Consider the following 22,522-nt stretch of genomic DNA (forward strand, 5'->3'; position numbering starts at 1 on the left):
TATGCCTCAGTCACTCCTTCACAGCTAATACCCCACCAAACCATCACTGAAGTCGGATAGTGACCAGGTTGCACTCTGTTCACTAATAGGGAAGCTTCCTTAGATCTTTGAGCATAAATACGGTAATTTTGTTTGTTAAAATGTTGCTTAGTTGTAAAAAAAATCTCATCCGTAAACATAATTTTTATGTGCACTCCTTTCGTACCGCATCAATAGTTGTTTCGATTTTACCACCCTATTCTTGTTTAAATTATCAGTTATGAAATGACTAGTACGTCTCTTATAGGCTGCAAGTCCTTAGTCATCTTTTAAAATACGTGACATGGTTCTAGGTGCTATCTTCATCTCCCAAGATAAAAGCTTTTGCTTTCCGACAGGATTTCTTCGAATTCTTTCCCTTACTGCTTTGACCACCTTTTTGGCCGTATATTTTTCTGTCACAAACAGAGGAGGTCTCATTTTACCTATTAATAGCCCGGTACACAATTATTTTATAATACCAAGCGTATAGAGTTTTAAAAATTGCATTGCACCATAGCTACTTTGTGTAATGCAATCACAGCGATTCGGTTCTCTTTATCACCCCTTTTATCGTTATCTTTATCTTTATGAGAAAACTTAATGAACAATCATATAAAAATGCCAGATTCCAAATTCAAATGAAATATTTTATTTATTTTTAATTGTAACAGTATTTATGGCCAGACTAAAATATAATAGATTAATAATTTATATATTGTGAGAAGTATTACCAAAAATCGGCAACTTCGTCTTTTTTTGCAACTTTAAACTGAACAATTCAGTATTTTTGTGGGGCGACAATTGAACCGCGCATCTATAATTAGTTATATGTTTATTCAATGGATAGGACAGCGTGGGCTTATACTTTGACAGAGGGGAACTCCTGCGTAAAGCTACTCCCCTCCAGTCCGCCGATAGACCGTGTTGCTCTATGCTCATAACGAATGATTGTTTTAAGAATGTTGCACAGTTACTCTTTTTATTTTTCTAATAGAACCTAGAGAAAGCTGGTAACGGACAGTAGAAATTTAATACATAAATTCGTATATTTATATTCTATAATGAAAGACAGAGAATCTATGAGGAAACTCCACGTGATAGCGCGCGTCTGTACGGAATGTCGAGGCTGACAAAATGCGACATGACATCCATTTTGCATTTTCGGTCAGACGCTAATTAGAACGGCGGTTCCCAATCAGATCATTAATGCCTATCCTTCATTTTCTCAACTGTCCTTATTACCTAATTATTTACCTACTTGTGTTGTAAAACCAACATTGTATAGGATATTCTTCTGAATTTAGTGCCAATATGTCGGGTAGAAAAAATTAACCTGGCCTCTTGCTGACAGATGATGTGGGTGTCTGATGATAATATGGGAAAGTCTCTCGGAAGCGGTGTATATTGCAGAAACAGGATACGCTAACGATGAATTCGTTTTCTCTCATAATTGTCAGTGGTGGCCGGAACAATGAAGAATGATGGAAACAATGATCGATCAAAGCCGAAAGCTTTTCCTTGTCAGGGATAATTCTTACGGGCTTACTTAAATTGATAATACACTGCTATAAATTATTACGTCTACAAATCCTCCAAAACTTCTTGATTGAGACTAAAGTTATAGAACAAATGTTAATTTTTCAGTAAATTTTTGTGTTGAACAATGATTGATATACCTATATTATGGGAAATGTGCTCCGTGCGATTGGGTCATAGTAATTAATATAAAAGTGTGTATGCACTGACATCTACTCTACGCTAGCGCGCGGTTTCTAGATTACTTACAGGTTGTTCTGAAAGGATATTAAAGAAAATTTATTTACTTAGAATAAGGTTTATAGATCTATAATTTTTATTTAATTGCTTTTTATATATTTTTTTGTTTTTACGATATTTTCGATAAAGTGGTTTTGGGGTGGTTTTTTAATTTTATTCTACCCTCTAAAGAGAAATATTTTTTAACTATAGATTCTTTTAATCTATATTGAATTTAACCTATTGTAAAAAATGCAGGCTTGCTTTCCTTGAGGTAAATTAGACCTTGATTTTAATGGATGTAATGTCTAGATTACTTACCTACAGGTTATTCCGAAATGATATTATGGAAAATTGATTTATTTAAGTGAATTATATATTTTTAATTACTTTTTGATAATTATTAGTAGTCCTGAACCGTAATGATAAAAAATAATTAATAATTAATCCGTGTATTCATTTAATGTCGCCATTACCGCATTCTTATGAAGTTACCTCGGTAACTTCATAACATGCTCGACGCATGTTCGCCGAGGCGGGATATTTTGATTTGCTGATATCAGAGCTCGTATATATTCCTTCTGGGAAAGATTGCGAGCTCTAGTAACAGCATCCTCCAGTTGGTGGGCCAGGATCTGTGTAGTCCAATATAACTTTAGAGCTTTAGAGCTATATTGGACTACACAGATCATTTTACACTATACGACACAGATTTAGCTCATTAGTAGAATCTCAATGAGATGCAAATAGAAAATAGATTCTCACCCCTTCAGTTTGCAAAATTGAATTAAATAATTGTATTTTATTTTATGTACCTACCTATCTACTTATTTTAGGTTGTTATTCAGTATGAATAGTTATTTATTTATTTTATTTTTGTATATTACTTCTTTCTTTTTATTGAACTCATGAGATGGTAAAAATAGGTTGAGTTATACAATTAATTTGATGATGATAAATTTGAATAATATCAACCTAATGAATATAATACTAATATAATATTTGGAGGCCCATTAGTTTTGACTATACTTATGTAGGTATATACTTAGGTAAATATAGCCGAGAAACTGTAAATACATATCCGAATATATATCCAATAATTAAATCAAACTAGATCTGTTATTAATAACTCCAGCCGGCAGAAGAGAATGATTTACGGGCTTAGACCGACCCTAATTAATCTTCGGTTAACCTGGCGCCCAGTGACGCGTATGGACTTTGTAAGCAAACAATTACTATACAATAACGTAATAGTTATTTATGCAACTGTTGTGTAATAAGGTGTATTAAAACACGAATGTGGATTTATCTCACGAGGCGAAGCCGAGTGTGATAATAGTATCACATGAGTGTTTTAATACCTAATTATCAACAGTTGGATACAAGATTTTATCTACACCCAAAATATGAATCCTCTAACAGATTCTGAAGCAGTTAGCTTACTGCTAACATTCAAACAGCCAGTCCTAGTAGTAACCTAATATCATCCATTACTGATTATAAATAAACTAAGTATGAATGAAAGAATTATTTATTTTAGTAGTAATTTACATTTTGTATAGTGCAATAATTAAAATTCACTTGAATATTATGTTCTTTTGGAAATTAATCGCTCATTTTATGTAAACCAGACAATAAAAATATCGAAGGTAAATGGCGGGGATTCGAATAACCTGCTTTTTTTATGGCGCGCGACGTTCTGGTGGTGTGAAACGCGCGTAAACCAAAATGTTCTTTTTTTTAAATTCATACAGATGCTACGCATCGAGCAATAAGAATGTGTCTGTTTGTTAAAACTCTTTGAGCATGAAGGGAATGAAAAAAAAATATGAGTGTTGTTATGAAATTCAGTACAACATTACAACACTCTTTTGGATGATGTAATGGTTATTAGAACATTGGGTGTTTTAATGTTGGCAATAAGCTAACTGTTTCAGAATATTTAATAGATGATTTAAAGCATGGGTGTAGATAAAGCAAATTACACAACTACAAAATATTTATAGGATTTTCAAACCGAATTGATTGCATAGTGATTTATACTACTCCCCGAGTGCGTCGCAGATGCAAAGAGATCACAGATAGATCAATATGTTTTCGATTTTCAAATTCATATATAGGGTAGATAAGTCTAAAAATCTTATTAAGGCTTGGAAGCCGAAAAACGAAACTAACCAGTTAACATTAATATATCACGAACATTTAACATTCTACTTCTAACTGAAAATTGACCATTGGTTGGTTAAGTTAATTTGTTAAGGATATTGGTTATTATGTTCACTAGAAATGTTTTGTGGAATAAATCAGCTATCACACTCATCCCGCACGAGAGGACCGTACGGTGTTCTATTTGGAAATGACATTCATCTCGTGACGACTATTGCAGATTACTGACGACGCTTTATAAAGTATGTGCCAAGTCAAGGTGTAGGTAATTTATGTACGTTTCTTATGGTACTCTTTTAGTTACTTACACTGATTTCTTCACAATTGTTAATTTTATTAGCAAATATCAAATATTTCACCACGGCGAGAACACAAGAACTTGAGGAGCAAATTTCGTCTTTGGCGGCGTTGTGACAATATAATGCGACCAAGCTGCATACCATGGACAACGTTTTGGAATAAAAACCAATTTAATAAATATAGAAATGTGGTAGCTACTTACAAATGAAATATCTACATAATTCATATATATAGTGTAAAGATGACACTTAGCAAAAAATAATTGCGAAGTTATCCGAAAAGATTGATTTTGCTTTCCTTTCTTTCTTTTTTTCCTCCAGTGACTTAGCTTATTATGGTTAAAACATTTTTCTTTAAGTTTACACTCCCAACAAAAGAAATAAATCTTAACCACTTATTCGTAGAATTCACTTACAACACATGAAAGCTACGTTCAACAGTGTGAACTGAATTATATATGAGATAAACTTTTCGTTGAGCTACATTTTGTATTGCATTTGAATTAAATGTTGCTAGTTAGCGCTGGGCTTGTAGTTTTAACTAACTTTATAACTCCCGCTGGAAAACTCAACGTTTTACTAAACTGAATCTCGCCAGACCGTGATTTTAATGTGGTGCAGTATAATTCATTTCTTTTGTTACATAAAGTCATTCACTCTTAATAATATATATTTGAAATTTAAAAGGCAGGTAAAGCTGTTCAAGGGTTTGAAAAAAACCACCGATTGGGGACCATCGATAAGTAACGTAACACACTTTTTATGGATCTTTAACCCCCCCGTGCTTGTCACATTTGTGAAACCTCTTCTCCACGTTCCATTTTTATTTAAATTTTCTATAGATTCAACGGTGAGCTCACCGACGACTTAAACCTATTAATGGTGTTTAAATTCTCTTTGCTATTTAATAAAGATCGAGTTAGTAATATTTCTTTGTATTTTGCTTTCCGTGAAACTGTCGAGTTTCACTATTTTAGATTTTAGCTTTTCATCCGCCTGTGCCTTGTCACACGATGTCACATTGGGTTAGCTCAATTTAAATTGAAGTCTGAATATATTTTTATTTTATTTATTTACTGAGAAAACTTACAGCTAATATTTACAACTATGTTGATATCTATTTGTTTAACAAAAATCCATTTGCTAGTTTTTACATATTTGATTCTAATTAGTTTAAAAATTACTAGAGAGTTAAGAGTTTTTATATTCTATTACATTAGTTTTAAGTATAGTAGTAGTATAGATATAATACATTTTTGTTAGTATTTTACACGTGGTTCAAGATAATGTTTTATAAATTGGGATATGAAAGGGGATACTATTACAGAGCTGTTTTTAGGAATACATAACTTAATTTAATCTACCTTATCATTAACTATTTTACTGAAGTACACCTTGTCAGAAACATTTAAACAGCAGGTATCTTAAAAATCGATTTTGGATAGATTAAATCCTATCAATATATATATTATTATAACTAGGGTTCCAAGCTTCGGAGCAATATTCTAATATGCTACGGACATAAGATAATACAATACAGGACTTTGATCGGTTTAAGTGTTATAAACTTGGTACTGTCAATTTTGGGTCCATGATAACACCTAAGTCTTTCTATTTTTTTTTCTAATTTCTAATTCTATTAGTAAACGCAATAACTTTATTTATTTATTTGATAATAATTGGATTTAATTTTTTTTATTCGTTTCAGAGAAAAGGTCATTGCAAAGCACTTAGAGACGTTGAGAACTAACTTATTTATTTTAAATTAATTAAAGAATTTATTCAAGTCTGCCAGTAAAAGATGACAATCATCGAGTGACTGGACGTGCTTAAATATTTTTGTATTATGATTAAATAATTATAAAGAAACAATTGAGAATGCGAAAAACATGTTGAAATATTATTAGAAATATAGAGAATAAAATTAGTTCTAGAAGCGAGCCTTGAGGAACACCTGATGGAATGAACATCCACCTAGAAACGAATCCGTTTATAGTAACTGCTTGGGATCGATTTGTAATGTAAGATGAAAACCATCGTAAAAAATATCCTGTATTCCTGCTTTTTAAAGCTTCTGGATATAGTGGTCAATACGGTTAAGCGCGTTGCTAAAGTCCATATAATCATAAAAGGCATTTATTTTCTTAAAATTGATTCCTTTAGAATTATTTTTGATGTCATTTCTAATAATTACTGGATACTACTACCGCTTCGGAAACAAATGGCGCTTTGAGAGAGAAGAAGCGGCGCAAGAAACTCTCCCAGCATTCTTTTTTTGCGCTCTTTTCAATAAAAATATACAATATTGTACAGTCATTTCTATCGCAATAAAGAAATCATAATCTAGTCTCAGGCTGTCCGATCATTTAGATATTGAGCAGTGGAGTAATAGGATTTACGACAGAGCCATTTTTTTATAAAACATTTAAATTTATTTTTAGATAATGCCTGAACAGTGGCTGGGACTATATTATAGAAGTGTATACATTTACCCTTAAAGCTATTAGGTATCTTATGAAGGCTACTAGAATTATTTACAAGGAATCCCTTATTTCTTGTGTTATAATAATGAAAATCACTATTAAGAGCAAAAAGGTGACGATTTTTGTTAACGTATATTAAATTTTCATAAATGTACTAACAATGAACAGTCATAATATTTATTTCTTTAAATTTTTCTTTGAGAGACTGTCTATAACCAAGCTGATATATAGCACGAACAGCTCTCTTTTGCAGAGCAAACTATTAGCTATCTAGCGGTCGCAACATTCGTGTACTCTCTAACAATAACATATCTACCTGTTGCACAGAATCCATAACACATAGTTAATTGCAATAGATGCAATTAGTTGATTTGCAAAACATTCCAGACAATCGAGCGTCCATGTTGTTTAGGAATAATCAATCTCTCTGACTATCAAAATTTTATGCAAAAAGTCAACTTAGATATAGCCCGATAGTTTTTGATATTTGATTTATCTCCTCCCTTGTGTATGGGTGTTACGAATGCAGATTTCCACAAGCCAGGAACGAATCCTTAAATAATAGAAATATCTGCGTTTGAATAGAAAGAGGGAAAACTGAACTCTCAGCGCATTTAGTTTTTAGAACAGGAGGTACATCATCCGGACTAGCAGCTTTATTCAGATTTAAAGACTTGTCGAAGGATCTCTGTCGGTTCAGTGATTATATCTCTAAAATTATTCACAGAACTGTGATCTAGAGTTGGTGGTACTATTATTTGAACCAGATGGCAGGAAATTCACTTAAAAGTCAGTTGCAAAAATATGACATACATATGTCATCGTGAAAGGGTATGTATCGCGAATGATAGAATTCTCGCTTTTTTGTATGTATGAGTCATAGAACTTATGATCTAAAATTTTTGCTCTTCTTCTTAGGAGTAATTAAGTGAGGTAATCGTCCTGGTTGCCATAACGTTTGTATTTTTCGAAAAATATAGTTTTTTCTTTTAGAATTTTTATTAGTACAGACCTGTAGCTACCAACGGGGGGACACAGCAAAGAGAATTAAACCACTACGATCAGGAAACGGTTAAGTGAGATTTGTTTATGAGGTATTTGTTTATATGTGCTGATAAATCTTAATAAAAAGGTAATATAAATTTTAAAAGTACTAATCCCTTGCGGGACGACTCTATTTTAGCTTGCAACGCTCCGGTCCTTGAGGGACTTATGCAGCAATAGTGTGCAAAACGACGGTAATAAACGGATAAACACGTCCGCCATTATTACTAATACAATAATACGTTTTATTAATACTAAATCACTACTAAGGTACTCGCTGGTGGTCTATGAATCACCTATAAGGCGAAATGTTTGAGGCTATGCGTGGCCTATTGGCTGTGTCACTTCTAGAAGATGTTCAGCCTTGCGTTCGTAGAGATTAATAACATAGTAATGGGTTTTCCAATAAGGACTTGACAACTTTTTTTCAAAATATATAAATATATATATTTATAAATGAAAACCATTTGAGATATTTCAAAAACTTTATTATAGGGTTGAAGTACATTCAAAACATTTATGAATGGAACTCGACTTCGCTCATATGGCGACCGCGGGTACGTTTGCAGCGGTCGATTCATTGGAGCCAATTTTCCATGACTCGGCCACATATTTCGGCCAAAACGGCTGCTATTTCGCTTTCAATGTTAGCTTTGAGCTCTTCCAACGTCGTCGGCTTATAAGCATAGGCCAATGACTTGACGTAGCCCCAAAAAAAAATCTAGAGGCGTTAAATCGCACGAACGAGGCGGGCAATCGACTGGTCCATTTCTTGAGGTAAAACGCATCATCAAATCAAACTTGTTCTTTAATAAATCTATTGTAACGTATGCTTTGTGGCTTGTGGCGTCCTGTTGAAAGAAACCACATGCTGCCCAAGTCCATATATTCCAATTCGGGCCAAAAATAATCGATAATCATGGCGCGATAACGATCACCATTCACAGTAACGTGGCGACCACTATCGACGACGAAAATATGACCCTATGACGCCGCTGCATGCAAACCGCACCAAACAGTTATCTTTTGTGGATGAAGTGGTTTTTCATTAAGCACACGTGGATTTTCACCCGCTCAATACCGCATATTTTGTTTATTGACAAACCCATCGAGCCAGAAATAAGCTTCGTCACTGAAGATGATTTTGCGATGAAATTGAGCATCTTGGCGACTCTTTTCCAGACCCCAATCGGAGAACGTATGTCGCTCCGAATGGTCGGCTTCAATTCTTCAGTGAGCCTGATCTTGTATAGGTGTAAAGTAAGATCCTTACACAAAATTCGCCATAAAGATTGGTCTTGGCGATGCCCAAATCGTTTGACGTTTCAACGGCAGCGATATTTTCGACACTTCGACCAACCCGTAGTCTCACTGGCACGGCAATATCACAAAACGAATATGTAGACTCAAAATTTTTCACTAAACTTGTTACTGCCTGTCTACTAGGGCGAAAATGACGACCGAAAATCGGAGTTAACGCTCTTAAAGTATCGCCCACCGACTCCGAATTTCTGTAGTAAATTTTTAAGATTTCCAGATGTTGTTCGTTCGTGTTCTTCACCGCGATATAAAGGTTATGTCTACTGAATAAACTGACGGTGACAGTTCGATGTTAAGTGAAAAGGTGCGTTCACAAACTAAATTCAAAATTGTCAAGTCCCTATTGGAAAACCCAATATATTTAATATTATTCTGCAGTAATTAATTACAGACACATATAGGCTCATCCCCATGCCTACAAAATAGAGTTAAGGACAAATAATAATAAAAAACAAAATATGTTTAACACATAATTTTTATTCACTTAACCAAGTTATCATATCGTCTACACTTACACTAAGATAGCAGTACAAAAGCTTTGTACACATGTCGTAATACAAAAACAATAATTTACAAGTACGTATAGATATTATTGTTTTGACAAAAAAAATGTAATATTTTCTAAACAACAGTAAAACCGTTAAAAAAATAAACTTTTAAGCACAGATTGTATTTCTATTGCACAACCAAAGTTATTTATTTGCCGAATAAAGCGAGATTCACTGTTTTAAACTCCAATCATTAGATTGGACGAGAATGACACCATATTTTAACATCTACTGGTGTAGCTATTTCTGTAGGATACAACAAATTGTCCGTCAAAACCTTCCGTGCTTATGGAATATTCCAGCAGCACTGTTATTAAGTCGTCGTGAATATTCCAAAGCATCTAATTTCACTATTTCAGATATAACTTATTTCAGTCGTAAACTCATTTCGTTTCTACATGTTGTTTCTACATGAGCCGTTTCCATTTTAGTGACAAATTTAATATTTGGATCAGGTAATTTATTGTTTATTGTTTTAAGGGCAACCGAAAGGCTAAAACTCTGCTCTGCATCCTTCAGTCCGTCTGTCTGTTTGAGCAGAATATGTCTCATAAGCCGTAAGTTAAGTAAGAAGTGCTGTTTCACCTGATTCCTGCCGCCGAATTCCACCTTCGCACGACACGCCACAAGTTAGGATATCAATACCACTGTCTGGATGTGTGGCGTTCGTTTACAGTGCGGTTTTCAAAAAAATATCTAACGTAATTATTTTTTTCTATAGTACAAAAAAAAATCGTTTTTGTTGCTGAAATTCAGAGCAACAAACGAAATAGGATATGATGAAATCGACTTATTTATTGGCAAAAGTACAGTCAGCGTCAAAATTGCTAATATTAATCTTCATTTTAATTTGCCCGTCTCCTTAGTAAGATGTGTGTCTACAGTAAAGTGAGATTTTATACTAACATCTACTTGGAAATTGCCTTCACATAGATGTGTGGTGTCTAGGAATGCAACAACATACTTACTAAATAAATTCGCACAAATGAGAGCATAAAGTTGCATAAAAGTCCATTTATAACGTGGTTTAGTGGGCAGAAAACGAACGTTTCAAAGTTAAATTCTCGTAGAATGCGCTGATGAGGTACATTAGCAAATCCTACTTGATGAAAAATGAACTAAAATGAATATTACTGTAACAATGTAGCAAATTTTGATGTTGATTGTACATTTTCAACAAAACACAATAGAAATCAAAAAGCATATAACTCTGACCAAATTACCACTCACATGTTATATACTATTAAATAAAGTTTCATGATTTTCACTTGTATAACTACATTCACTATTAATTAACTACTAACACATCAGTCATACGGTCTACTCGCATACGTCGACTCGCCAATATTATTCATGTCGTACAGGACTTGCGCGATCGTTCTGGAAGCTTCTACATTGCTGAGTGCTATGGCTGCTAAATGGGCCTCGTACTGTCGCATAATTCTGAAACAATTACACTTGCAGTTAATAGACTTGACGTATTTTAGGCTGCATTTAGGCTCGACCGACTTTGAGCGCTAACGTCGGTCAAGCGTACAATGAAAACATAATATGTTCGCGTTCAGTGCAGCGCTGATGAATTGCTACGTCGCACTGACGAGAATCGTCGGTCGAGCTCTTCGGTCGGTCCGCTGACGCGTTATGTCCATAAATTAGTGACCGAGCGAGTGTAACATCGTAGTCAAAAATCGTAAACAAAAGTCGTGTTCTGGTAATTTCGAATATATTGTATAAATTTCTACTTCAATTTGACGGTCTATAATAATTGGGTAAGCCTGATATCTTCTCCGTCTTTTATTCCGCAATCGTTTCCATAAGTAGTACGCACAGGTTAAAAATGGATTCATCTTTCTTCGTAATTGTACACCCGCAATCAAGTTTGGCGCTGACCGTCGGTCGAGCACTAAATGCAGCCTAAACAGAAGGTTTTGAATACATACCAGCAAATGATGTTAAGCGTTCGTCTCATGTTAAGTGAAGTGATACGCCCTGCCTATCACTCACAATCGGATAGCCCAAATGTCTGAGCGGGATCCACATTGTGTTCGTCCCCTTGGGACATAAGATCTACTAAAATTTCTAGCTGTGACGCCCTTCGAACCGAAATACAAATATTGACCGAAACGTACCGGCATCCTGGGCAAACAAACCACCCACTGGTAAAATGGGTGGTCTGATTAACGTTACTACTGTATATAATTTAAACTTTTACTTAAAACCAATACACTATTCGATTAAATATATGGTTCAAAAAAGTTTAATAGTAAACTGTTACCTTCTGCCTGTATTTGAATATATGACAATATTCCTCAGTATCAATGCCGCTGTCAATCGAATGCTTTTCGTCACAGGTCCTTCGTTTTCATCCTGTCAACATACAGACAAATATACATGTGTGTCGTTAAAAATATCTAAATAAATCAACAGAACATTCACTTTGAAGTATTGCCTATTAGATTAAGTTTAGCCGTTTTAGCTATTTTTTATGAAAGAGCAAGATAAAAAGCGTACAGGTCACCTTATTGTACGTGATCATCGCCGTTTAAACTCTTGCAACACAAGAGGAAGTACAGGAGCGTTGCCAGCCCTTTAGATTGGTGTACGCGTTATTATTTAATTGACCCCATGTCTTTTTTTTAAACAAGTGAGCAAAAATTTCTGCCAAGCTACAATGATTGTCAATGTCGCTGTAGATGTAAATGACATCATATCGACAATGCAATCAAGCAATAGAGATGAATAGTCTATCAAATACAAGAAACGTTGAATACAGTTATTAGACTGCTTATTTATATTTCTTATTTAATGCAACGCAAAAATATTTATGAGCCATAGAGATTTTTATGTACTGGCAAATTTCAAAATCATAAAAAAAGGTTGCTGATTACACGCATAATATGTTATGTTTTTTAAGGTGATAACCCTCACTTCTAGGATTAATACACAAATAAAATTATAAAAACCAAATTTTATGAACGATGCGGGCTTCGAACCCACGACCTCCGTAGATAAAGCTACAACCCGAGAGTTAAACAAAGCAAACAGAATTTTGTAACGAAGCGGTACTCGAACGGTTAGCACAGTTGGTTAGAGCACCGGCACGGAACGCGGGAGGTCGTGGGTTCGAATCCCGCATCGTTCATAAAATTTTGTTTTTCAAATTTTATTTGTTCATTAGAAATATAATTATTATAACAACATGCTTAATTAGTAATTGTATAAGTTGTGTTAAAAAAAACATGCAAAAATATCACAAACTCACTAACAAACAAGGTGACTAAACACCACGACATAAAAGGGGCTAAGAAATGTTGACCAAATATATCATAAATAAACCATTGAATTTATTCCTCATTTAAGTAGCCCCCTAGTTGGCTTGCACTATCTACCAATTACGGCGTTGGTCCACAGGCACAGTGACCTAGATTATTTCAGGCTGATTTCAATATCTCGTGGCGTCATTGCTGTGACCACCGCGATCTTGGTGGTTCAATTTAATATAACTATTTACGATAAATAATAATATAGCCTTCATTCAGATCTTAACTAACTTAGGTTACTAACAATACTTAAAAACAAACATAACATTTTAAAAACAAAATAACGCATTCTAGTATTTATATTTTTTCATTCGTGTTTTTCTTGAACCACTCAGTCCCACGTTACTCAGTTATCCCATCATTTCTGGGGGGTACCTTTTAACCTTTTCCCTTCCCTAGGATTGCATTTTTTTTTTTTTATGGAATAGGAGGACAAACGAGCGTACGGGTCACCTGGTGTTAAGTGATCACCGCCGCCCACACTCTCCTGCAACACCAGAGGAATCACAAGAGCGTTGCCGGCCTTTAAGGAAGGTGTACGCGCTTTTCTTGAAGGTACCCATGTCGTATCGTCCCGGAAACACCGCACAAGGAAGCTCATTCCACAGCTTCGTGGTACGAGGAAGAAAGCTCCTTGAAAACCGCACTGTGGAGGACCGCCACACATCCAGATGGTGGGGATGATATCGTAACTTGTGGCGTGTCGTGCGAAGGTGAAAGTGAAAGGATTACATTTACGATAACACGTTTTAGTTATGTTTTAATTCAGTATAAATTTGTAAAAAATATGAAAAAGGTGGACAAAGTTTGTAAATCACTTTGTTGTACAATGATCATTGACGATCATGCTCACTATCAACACCAAAATAAGATCAGGCGCGAAGGAATGGATGTAAGAGCTTTTTATTTTAACATTATAATTCAAGATTTTAACAATTTAGAATAAGACATTGAAAGGTACTTAGTTAATGTAAATGTTAACGTAATCGTTAATGTAAAATCGTCCTAAAGCAATCACTGCATGCAATAAAAGCAAACTTAGATCATTGATACGTCTAGATAGACTATGACAGCGTTGAAAAAAACATCGATCTAATCGCAGTAATAAAAAAAAATCGTCGTTTTGAATTTGTTCCGAAGTAACAAATTAAGCTACTATCTGAACATTTTTTGCACCAACGTGAAATGGAATTGGTTTAACTTTATAGTTACCAATTCAAAAGAATGTAAATACATGTAAATTTAAAGTCAATATATTTTAAAAAGGTTTTTAGAGGTACTTAGATCGCGCTGATTCACAGTTTTGTTTTTATTAAAGACAAGCCGACTATACTTCGACCAAGTAGATCAGAAGCTATTAGGTTGACCAAGTAGGTATTACCGCAACTTAGCATTTTTTAATTTCAATTTTATTTTTTTTTACAAAAAATATGCATGCACTTCAAAAATAAACTATAATCAAAACGAATTTATAATTTAACACATGTTTGTAATTAATTTATGCTTAGTCTATCAGAAACGCAAAGCAAAAGTTGTAAAACACATCCACATAACGGACACACAATAAAACTAAATATGTTTGAGGGCTTCTATAAACTATTCAAAGTTCGATTTAACATTAAAAAATTGTATTTTTTGTTGCTTTACTCAGATCATTTGTTTGTGAATTACAGATTAAATTTTAGAAAAACATTTTATAAATATCAGGGTAAGCCAGCTCGTCAATTATTTGGTGCTAGGTGATCACCACCGAACAAGCTCACCTAAAACCCCTGAGGAATAACAAGAGTGTCGTTAGGTGTACTATTAATAATATACAACACTTTACTATTTCATTTATAGGAAAACTAAATATATTTTAAATTTATCTTTAAAACAGCCGCTGAGTTCATTGCATCTCTTTCTTATTAGGAATAAGACATATCTTTTGGAAGGTGTGGTTCAAATATTCGATCATTGAATAAAATAATTTGATGGATTCCAAATATTTTACATAATTAAATTAACAGTGAATGAAATTTATCGAAGCCCTTAACATGATAATAAAAGCATATCCTCACCCGAGCATCGACGCCACGTGTGCCATCAGCCTTATGCTGCACGCACACAAACCAACATTTTAGGGCGTCTTTACGTCACATATTCAATAACAGAACACACCATCTTGTTAAATTTAAGTTATTTTATATTTAGGATACCATATCCAAAATGGTCACCCACTGTTGTATTTGTAACTTAAATTATGACATCTCTCTCTAGCATTCACAACTAAATGGATTATAATCTCAATTAAATTACATTAATTCGCAGATTGAACACAAAAATTTAATTATCACTGCTGCTAAATATGACTCATATTATCAAAAAGTGCCATTTTTTTGTTTATTTTAGATGTAACACTGAATAAAACTGAAGAGATATATATTTTACTTAAATAGTCCCTACAGGCAGGCCTGTCTCACTCCCCATGTACGTATCGAAATCGTAAGTACGTGCGGCGGCCACTACAGAGTAGGCCAGTCTGGCCTAGGGACTCACGAGCGAACAGTGACGCACGCGCGAGTTTTGTTCTTCAGACTTCTGTGCTTGTATTATAACATATTCTTTGCTACAGGTGTGGAGTGGACACAAATCGCTTGAAGCGACAAAGCTCTCGTGTGCTAATATCATAATAGTCTAATACATAATTAGTTGTCAGAAATATGTTTTGTGAAAGTTTTTCTAATCTACCGTGATAAATAATAAATGTTGTGTACCGAATAGGTTCGTATCAGTATTCAGGCTTATTACATGTCGTTACAAATATGAATTCTATAATAAAACACCATGGATCAATCTTATACTTTTTCTTCTATCAATACGGTCTTGCGTTTGTATTACAGTGATTGTAGTGTATGTTAAAAAATGTTGTATGTATCTCCTGCCAAGTCTCTCCAAATTGATATAAAAAAACTGTATGTAATACAGGGTCGCCCATGTAGATCGGTCAGTATGGGTAAGTCTAGAACTATTAAAACATACAAATCCGAAATACTACTTAAATATACTAAAGTATATAAAAACAATGATTTTATTTATTTTATCAAGTTTCATAGTAACATTTACTGCTTAAGACCTACACAATCGATATCTAAATTGAAATCATATACGTTAAATTTTTTAAAATTACTGGGTTCGATTTACGTAAAATTCGTTAATGTTACGTTCTTATAAAATTAATCATTTAGTTTTTAACTATTGACGTAAAGATAATTTTTTTACACATGGAAACGGTATGAAGCCATCTTGGAAATTACTCCCCATGTACTCACATCACATGAAGCGATTTTATTGTTTCGAGTAACTTTTGTTTCTCAACAAAACATTGCAAACGAATTCTAATAACATCAGGCGATTTCACATTGCAAAGTTGTCATACAATGAAAAGTTCCACCTAGTGATTATTAAATATTTCGAATATATAACAAGATATATGATAATTGTTTGAAAAAAATAAAAAAGTTTTCGGTACGCAGTCACGTATTTTTATTTTTTTTAATCTAGTCAGATTTCAGATAGATATGGACAGGGAGAGATTAATTCAATTTGCTTAAGTATTTCTTGTAACTGGTGGTCATGTGTTTTTAAGAAGTAACGTTGATGACATTTTTTATTCACCAAAATCTTTAATATTTTAATTACTGAATTTTTTTATGGACCCTTATTTTCCCAAACGGACAAATGGTAGTGATAATGTGTCGGCTGAAATGTCGACAAATGTCGAGTGACACAACAATATGTACAAATGGAATATTTTTTCCTAGTATATAATATGTAGATTTGTCAGTAGTTAACATAAGATCGGAGCTGAATCAGAATTTCTCATTGATATCCGTCAGCGTGTTGAAATAAGGCCGACATTCGGACTCATGTTTGACATTGTTAAAAGCCAATTTACATTGTTTTATTTACACTAATTCTCTATGTCAACTTTTACTATGCCAAAGCTTACACTCTCCCGTACCAGTACCTAATAAAAATATTCTTGTAAAGAGATCTAAATTTTAGCTTCACGTAACTGATATATTATAATTAATAAGGGTCTCACCATCAACTCCCTCGGATTGAATGTTTCGTTGGCGTGCTTGTTAAGGGCCGCCAACGCCGCATTTGGCGGGTACGCTACAGACGCAGGTTTGCTGGCATCTGGCTCAGTAGAAACATGTCGACGAGAGTTGAAAATCGCCTTTAATGCCTGAAACATTAATGATATTATTATTATATTGAAGCAAAAGTTAACGCTTCCTTAGCGTCGTTATTGTCTGCTTAGACAATTAGACTATTAATCGCCTATTAAAAGTTTGTCAACAAATATCCGAGAGGCGTAATATATGTGTATACTTTAACATATACAGATAACATTAAAACATTTATTAAAATAAACACCTTTTTCGTGGCAGTAATGTAAGTCTATGAGTAACACTATGTCACGCGCTCGACGGACGCGAACATGATGAAAGAGCATTTTGTTTAAACATCATCATCATTTCAGCCGGAAGACGTTTACTGCTGAACAAACGCCTCCCCCAAGATCGCCATGACGATCGGTAGTGCGCTGCCCTCGTCCAACCTATTCCGATGATCTTGACCAGATGGTCGGTCCATCTTGTGGGGGGCCTACCAACATTACGTCTTCCGGTACGCGGTCGCCATTCGATCTTACTGCCCCAACGGCCATCTGTCCGTCGAGCTATGTGCCCTGCCCACTGCCAGTTTAGTCGCAAACATCATCAATCGGTGTCTTTGGTTCTCCTACGGATCTCCTCATTTCTGATTCCGTCTCGTAGAGAAACCCCGAGCATAGCCCTCTCCATTGCCCTCTCAGCGACAATGAGCTTCCTCATAAGTCCCATAGTTAACGACCACGTCTGCGTAGCGTAAGTCATCACTGGCAACGCACACTGCTGGTTGAAAACCATCGTTTTCAGACACTGGTATTTTGGACGAGAAGATTTTACCGAGCGTCCCCTACGCTGCCCATCCGAGTTAAATTCGACGAGTGATCTCTTTCCCGAAATTGGACCTGCCCAACTGGATTATTTGTCCAACGTAGACCTACTGGTCAACTATTTCGAGAGTACAATTCCCAATTGTTACGGGAGTACGTGCGACATGGGCATTCAATATTCTTGTTTTAGCAATTGAAATGTAATTCTTTAAAAAAATGATTATAAACGTCAAACGGCATTTACCTGAAATACAACACTATATCCTGTTTAAGTTTGGATATGCTGTCATTTGGATAGTTTTGCATTGAACACTATGTCATTGCGTGGCGTTGTATTCAAAGCGCGTTCGAAGTACCACTGAACGCGTTGCATCAGACACTAGTAGTTTATTGTACGTCAATGTACGTAATATTGAATTTATTAAGTTCAGTGCAGTAGGTATTGGTGAAACAGGCGCATTACAATGTGATCGGGGCCATTCAGCTGTAGCTAGACCTTAGGTTATATTGTGACTATTAAATAAGTTTTATATACACCCATGCTTTAAATCCTCTATTTAAGATTCTAAAACAGCTTATTGGCAACATTAAAACACCCAATGTCCTTATAACCATTACATCATCCAAACGATGTTGTAATTCAGTACAACATTTTATCATCCAATTTTATAATAACACTCCTTTGGATGATATTGTGGTTACTAGGACTGGCTTTTTTATTGTTAGCAGTAAGCTCACTGTTTCAGAATCTTGCTTGATGCGTGGTATCTGTATGAATTTCAAAAAAAGAATATTTTCGTTTACGCGCGTTTCACACTACCAGAACATGGCGCGCCGTAAAAAAAAAAGGTAGGTTATTCGAAACCCCGCCATTTTTCTGGAAAAAATGAGCGATTCAAATTTTGACAGCACACTGCCGGATATTTTAAACACTGCAAAATAACATAATATTCAAGTGAATTTTAATAATTGCCCTATACAAAATGTAAATTACTACTAAAATAATAATTCTCTCATTAATACTTAGTTTATTTGTATATAATTAGTAAGGGATGATATTAGGTTACTACTAGGGCTGGCCGTTTTAATGTTAGCAGTAAGCTAACTGTTTCAGAATCTTTTAGAGGATTCATATTCTGGGTGTAGATAAAGTCTTGTACGCAACTGTTGATAATCAGGTATTAAAACACTCCTGTGATACTATTATTACCAACCCACATTCGTGTTTTAATACCCCTTATTACACAACATGTCACACTCACTTGCGGCGTGCAGTGTTTGTCGTTGAGATGGTTGAGCAGCGCGAACGTCTTGCGTGGCACGCGGTCACAGTCCGTCCACAGACACGGCGCCTCGCCTCCCGCCGCGCCCGGGCAGTGACAGCGCGCCGCGTGGCTGAACACGCCCGACGCGTTCGAGAACGTTCTGCACTCATCATTTATTTTATTTATTTATAGCTCTATTTCCTTACATCTGTACATTTAGATATTAACTTATAAATTGTATTTGTTAGTTTGTGTTAGTATTTCACTCTTTTAAATAAAAAGTACCAATTTTGTTAGTATAATTAGTTATTATTTTCGACATAATCTCCACATCTTTCCTGCTGTTTCTATAATGTCATCGCTCCACCTCTTATTAGGCCTGCCTCGATTTCGTTTCCTATTTATAGGGTACCAGTTCGTTACTACTTTGGACCATCTTTCTTATCTTTGTATATGTCCAGCCCGTTTCCATTTTAAACGTAGAGCAGTCATGATAGTCATACATTAATAACAATTATGTTCCTTCCTGGTCGAGGAAATTGGTTGCTTGTTTTTTTTTATGAAACTTAAGGGACGAGACGAGCAGGACGTTCAGCTCATGGTAATTGATATACCCTGCCAGTTACAATGCAGTGCCGCTCAGGATTCTTGAAAAATCCAAAAATTCTGAGCGGCACTACAATTGCGCTCATCACAGTAAATCAATTCAAATCAAAATCAATTTATTCATGACAGGAAATAACACTTATGAATGTCAAAAAAAAACATTTTTTCTTATTGAATCTACCGCTACTTCATAAAGGGCCAACCCTTATGATAATATGCTAATGAGAAAAAGTAGCAAGAAACTCGAATTAGATGTTAAGCCTCATTTGACAAATAATATCACTTGCTACGGCGCCCTTCAGACCGAAACACAGTAATGCTTACACATTACTGCTTCACAGCAGAAATAGGCGCCGTTGTGGTGTCCATAATCTAGCCGGCTTCCTGGGCAAATTAGCATCTCACTGGACGTGTCAAAGCAATTTGTATATAAGTTTTGTTTAGGCATGACGGTACGTACTTTCCACATCCCTTCCAATGACATATCCAGGGCGTTTCCTCTTGAGCTGGAGTGGCAGGTGCCAACGGCGGTGGAGTGCCCGGGAGCCTCGGGGACGGCTTTTGCTGGAAAATTTAGATTTATAAAACATAACCATATACAAGATACGGCTTAGTAGGTTTCTTTTTCTATAGTATGGAAATATGCATGTAGTTTAAAAGTTCTCAGGTTTTACGAAACTTAATAGCCATTGTATCTTTATCTCATCTTTCATTTTTATTTAATATTAATAAATATAAGTTAAAATGGTGCCATTGAATTTCCAAAATGCAAATAACACCCAGATTCTTAGATAGAAAATGTGATGTTAATTTACAATGATAAATTCAATCTTTCAGTCTTAGGAAGACGCGATCATATTATACTAAGTTTTAGGACATTTTATTAGGTGCTTCGACTCTACGTTTTTTTTTTTATCAACCCTGATAAAAAACACTATCAATATATTGGACATTATTATTTTTTTTATTAATAAATATACATATAATTTAGCTTTACTGCGCCGTTAGTAAGATTTAAAAAAAATAAGTGCATTTAATAATATATTTAAAATTGACGTAAAGTATATTATTCACTTTACTCCAACAATTAAAACAATTAAATAAAAGTAATAACATGCATATTCTCTCCCATTACCGTTTATGTAAAATGATTATAAAAAAATAATATGCATCCGATCCAATATTTTATCTTGTGTTTCATTTCGTATAATCTTTTATCACTCAGATCATAATTGATAGCAACATCCCATATAAAAGCCTTATACATGCAATTTTTTCAAGCAGGCAATATTTCATATACAGATCTCAAGCCGCATTTCCCACTTACTTCGGTAATTGTTTGTGAGACAATTGTCTCCTTTTCGCCTATTTTGGTGTTGCCAACCATCACCGGTTGTCGGATCACTTGTCTGATAATTGGCGGTTGTGTTTTCTAAAATTAATAATTCATTCCTTTGTTCATATTTTTTTTAATTACATGTTGAGGAAAACGTATAAAAATATTTTATAAGAAATAATCTTATTTTTTACTTATGTACTCAAAGCTTTAAATCCCTGTATCTGCCTGTAGCCTTAAAGGACTTTCAAACTACATTTTTTTATTTACGCCGACTTTAGTTACGCCCGCATAAGTGTGTTAATGTAGCGATTATACCATTGCATTGTATTTCGTTCAGAATTTAAGGTATTCCACTTTTTGAGTGAAATTAATATCTATTTTCTAAAATTATACGTGGCCTTAGCTACACCTTAAAATATTGGCTCCCAGTAGTCTTCTCAAAATATGTATTCGGCAAAAACATTAAATTTGGTTTTTGACAAATGTGCCGTAAACAAAATTAATTTCAGTAAAAAGCTGATATCTTTATATTAAAGTGTCTCATCGTATAATATTCTATATTAATATTTTCATAATCATCATCATCATCAGCCGGAAGACGTCCACTGCTGGACAAAGGCAAAAGCCAAAGATTTCAAGGACGATGGGTCCTGCGCTGCCCTCATCCAACGTATTATCAATCTTTTAATAGATTTTAAATAAAAAAATCTATGTATTAGGAAGGCAAACGAGCCCGCGAGCAACCTTATAGTAAATGATAATCCCCACTATTTTCTCATGCATATTTGAAGTATTTGTAACTGAAATACTGCAGCTGCTATTAATGATTTTTTTTACTTTAAATTTAATTTAATGTTATTCAATTGAGTATTTTGTATACTGCTTATAAAATGCTCACAGAATACCTTTATTTTATTTATGGTGTATGTGGATGATGCAGCTACTGTCCTCAATAACTTTTGTATTAATTTACATTTACTTTTTTGCCTTACTCGTGTAAGACATTGACTATTTGACGTTTGAGTGTGTTTATTGCATCATTTTACATATTATATTGTAATTGAAATGATTTGTAAAACGATGTAAATGTAAATCTTGATATAAAAGAGTGGCAATGAGTTTCTTGCTACTTCTTCTCATTAGCTCAACCCTTTACGGAGTAGCGGTAGATTCAATAAGAAAAATTTTTTTTTGACATTCATAAGTGTCATTTCCGTGACCTACGTGAATAAACTGATTTTGATTTGATTTGATACTTTCAGTGCCACGAGTATTGTGATATAAAGTATGTTTACTGGATTATTTAGTCAGTGAGACTTTCAATAAATGGCGAACGATTAATACTCTCAATAAAACAGCGAATGATTAC

At 34.5% G+C, this 22,522-nt stretch overlaps 1 protein-coding gene across 6 annotated transcripts in view; it reads right to left on the reverse strand.

Moving 5' to 3' along the window:
• Positions 1-9,545: 9,545 nt before the first annotated feature.
• LOC126970782 (AT-rich interactive domain-containing protein 2) overlaps positions 9,546-22,522 on the reverse strand; it is a 45,437-nt gene continuing 32,460 nt past the window's right edge. For 4 of the 6 annotated variants that reach the window (XM_050816863.1, XM_050816858.1, XM_050816859.1 and 1 more), the window contains 7 exons: positions 21,142-21,246; positions 20,275-20,378; positions 19,206-19,368; positions 17,044-17,190; positions 15,017-15,052; positions 11,912-12,003; positions 9,546-11,079 (listed from right to left, as the gene is read on the reverse strand). In XM_050816863.1, coding sequence (XP_050672820.1) covers positions 10,944-11,079; positions 11,912-12,003; positions 15,017-15,052; positions 17,044-17,190; positions 19,206-19,368; positions 20,275-20,378; positions 21,142-21,246 — 783 coding nt within the window. In that variant the 3' untranslated portion in view covers positions 9,546-10,943. The remainder of the gene's footprint in view (positions 11,080-11,911; positions 12,004-15,016; positions 15,053-17,043; positions 17,191-19,205; positions 19,369-20,274; positions 20,379-21,141; positions 21,247-22,522) is intronic. The other 2 variants (XM_050816864.1, XM_050816860.1) reach the window with 2 other exon arrangements.

This window comes from Leptidea sinapis, chromosome 22 (assembly GCF_905404315.1).
Source record: "Leptidea sinapis chromosome 22, ilLepSina1.1, whole genome shotgun sequence".
Classification (NCBI taxonomy): domain Eukaryota; kingdom Metazoa; phylum Arthropoda; class Insecta; order Lepidoptera; family Pieridae; genus Leptidea; species Leptidea sinapis.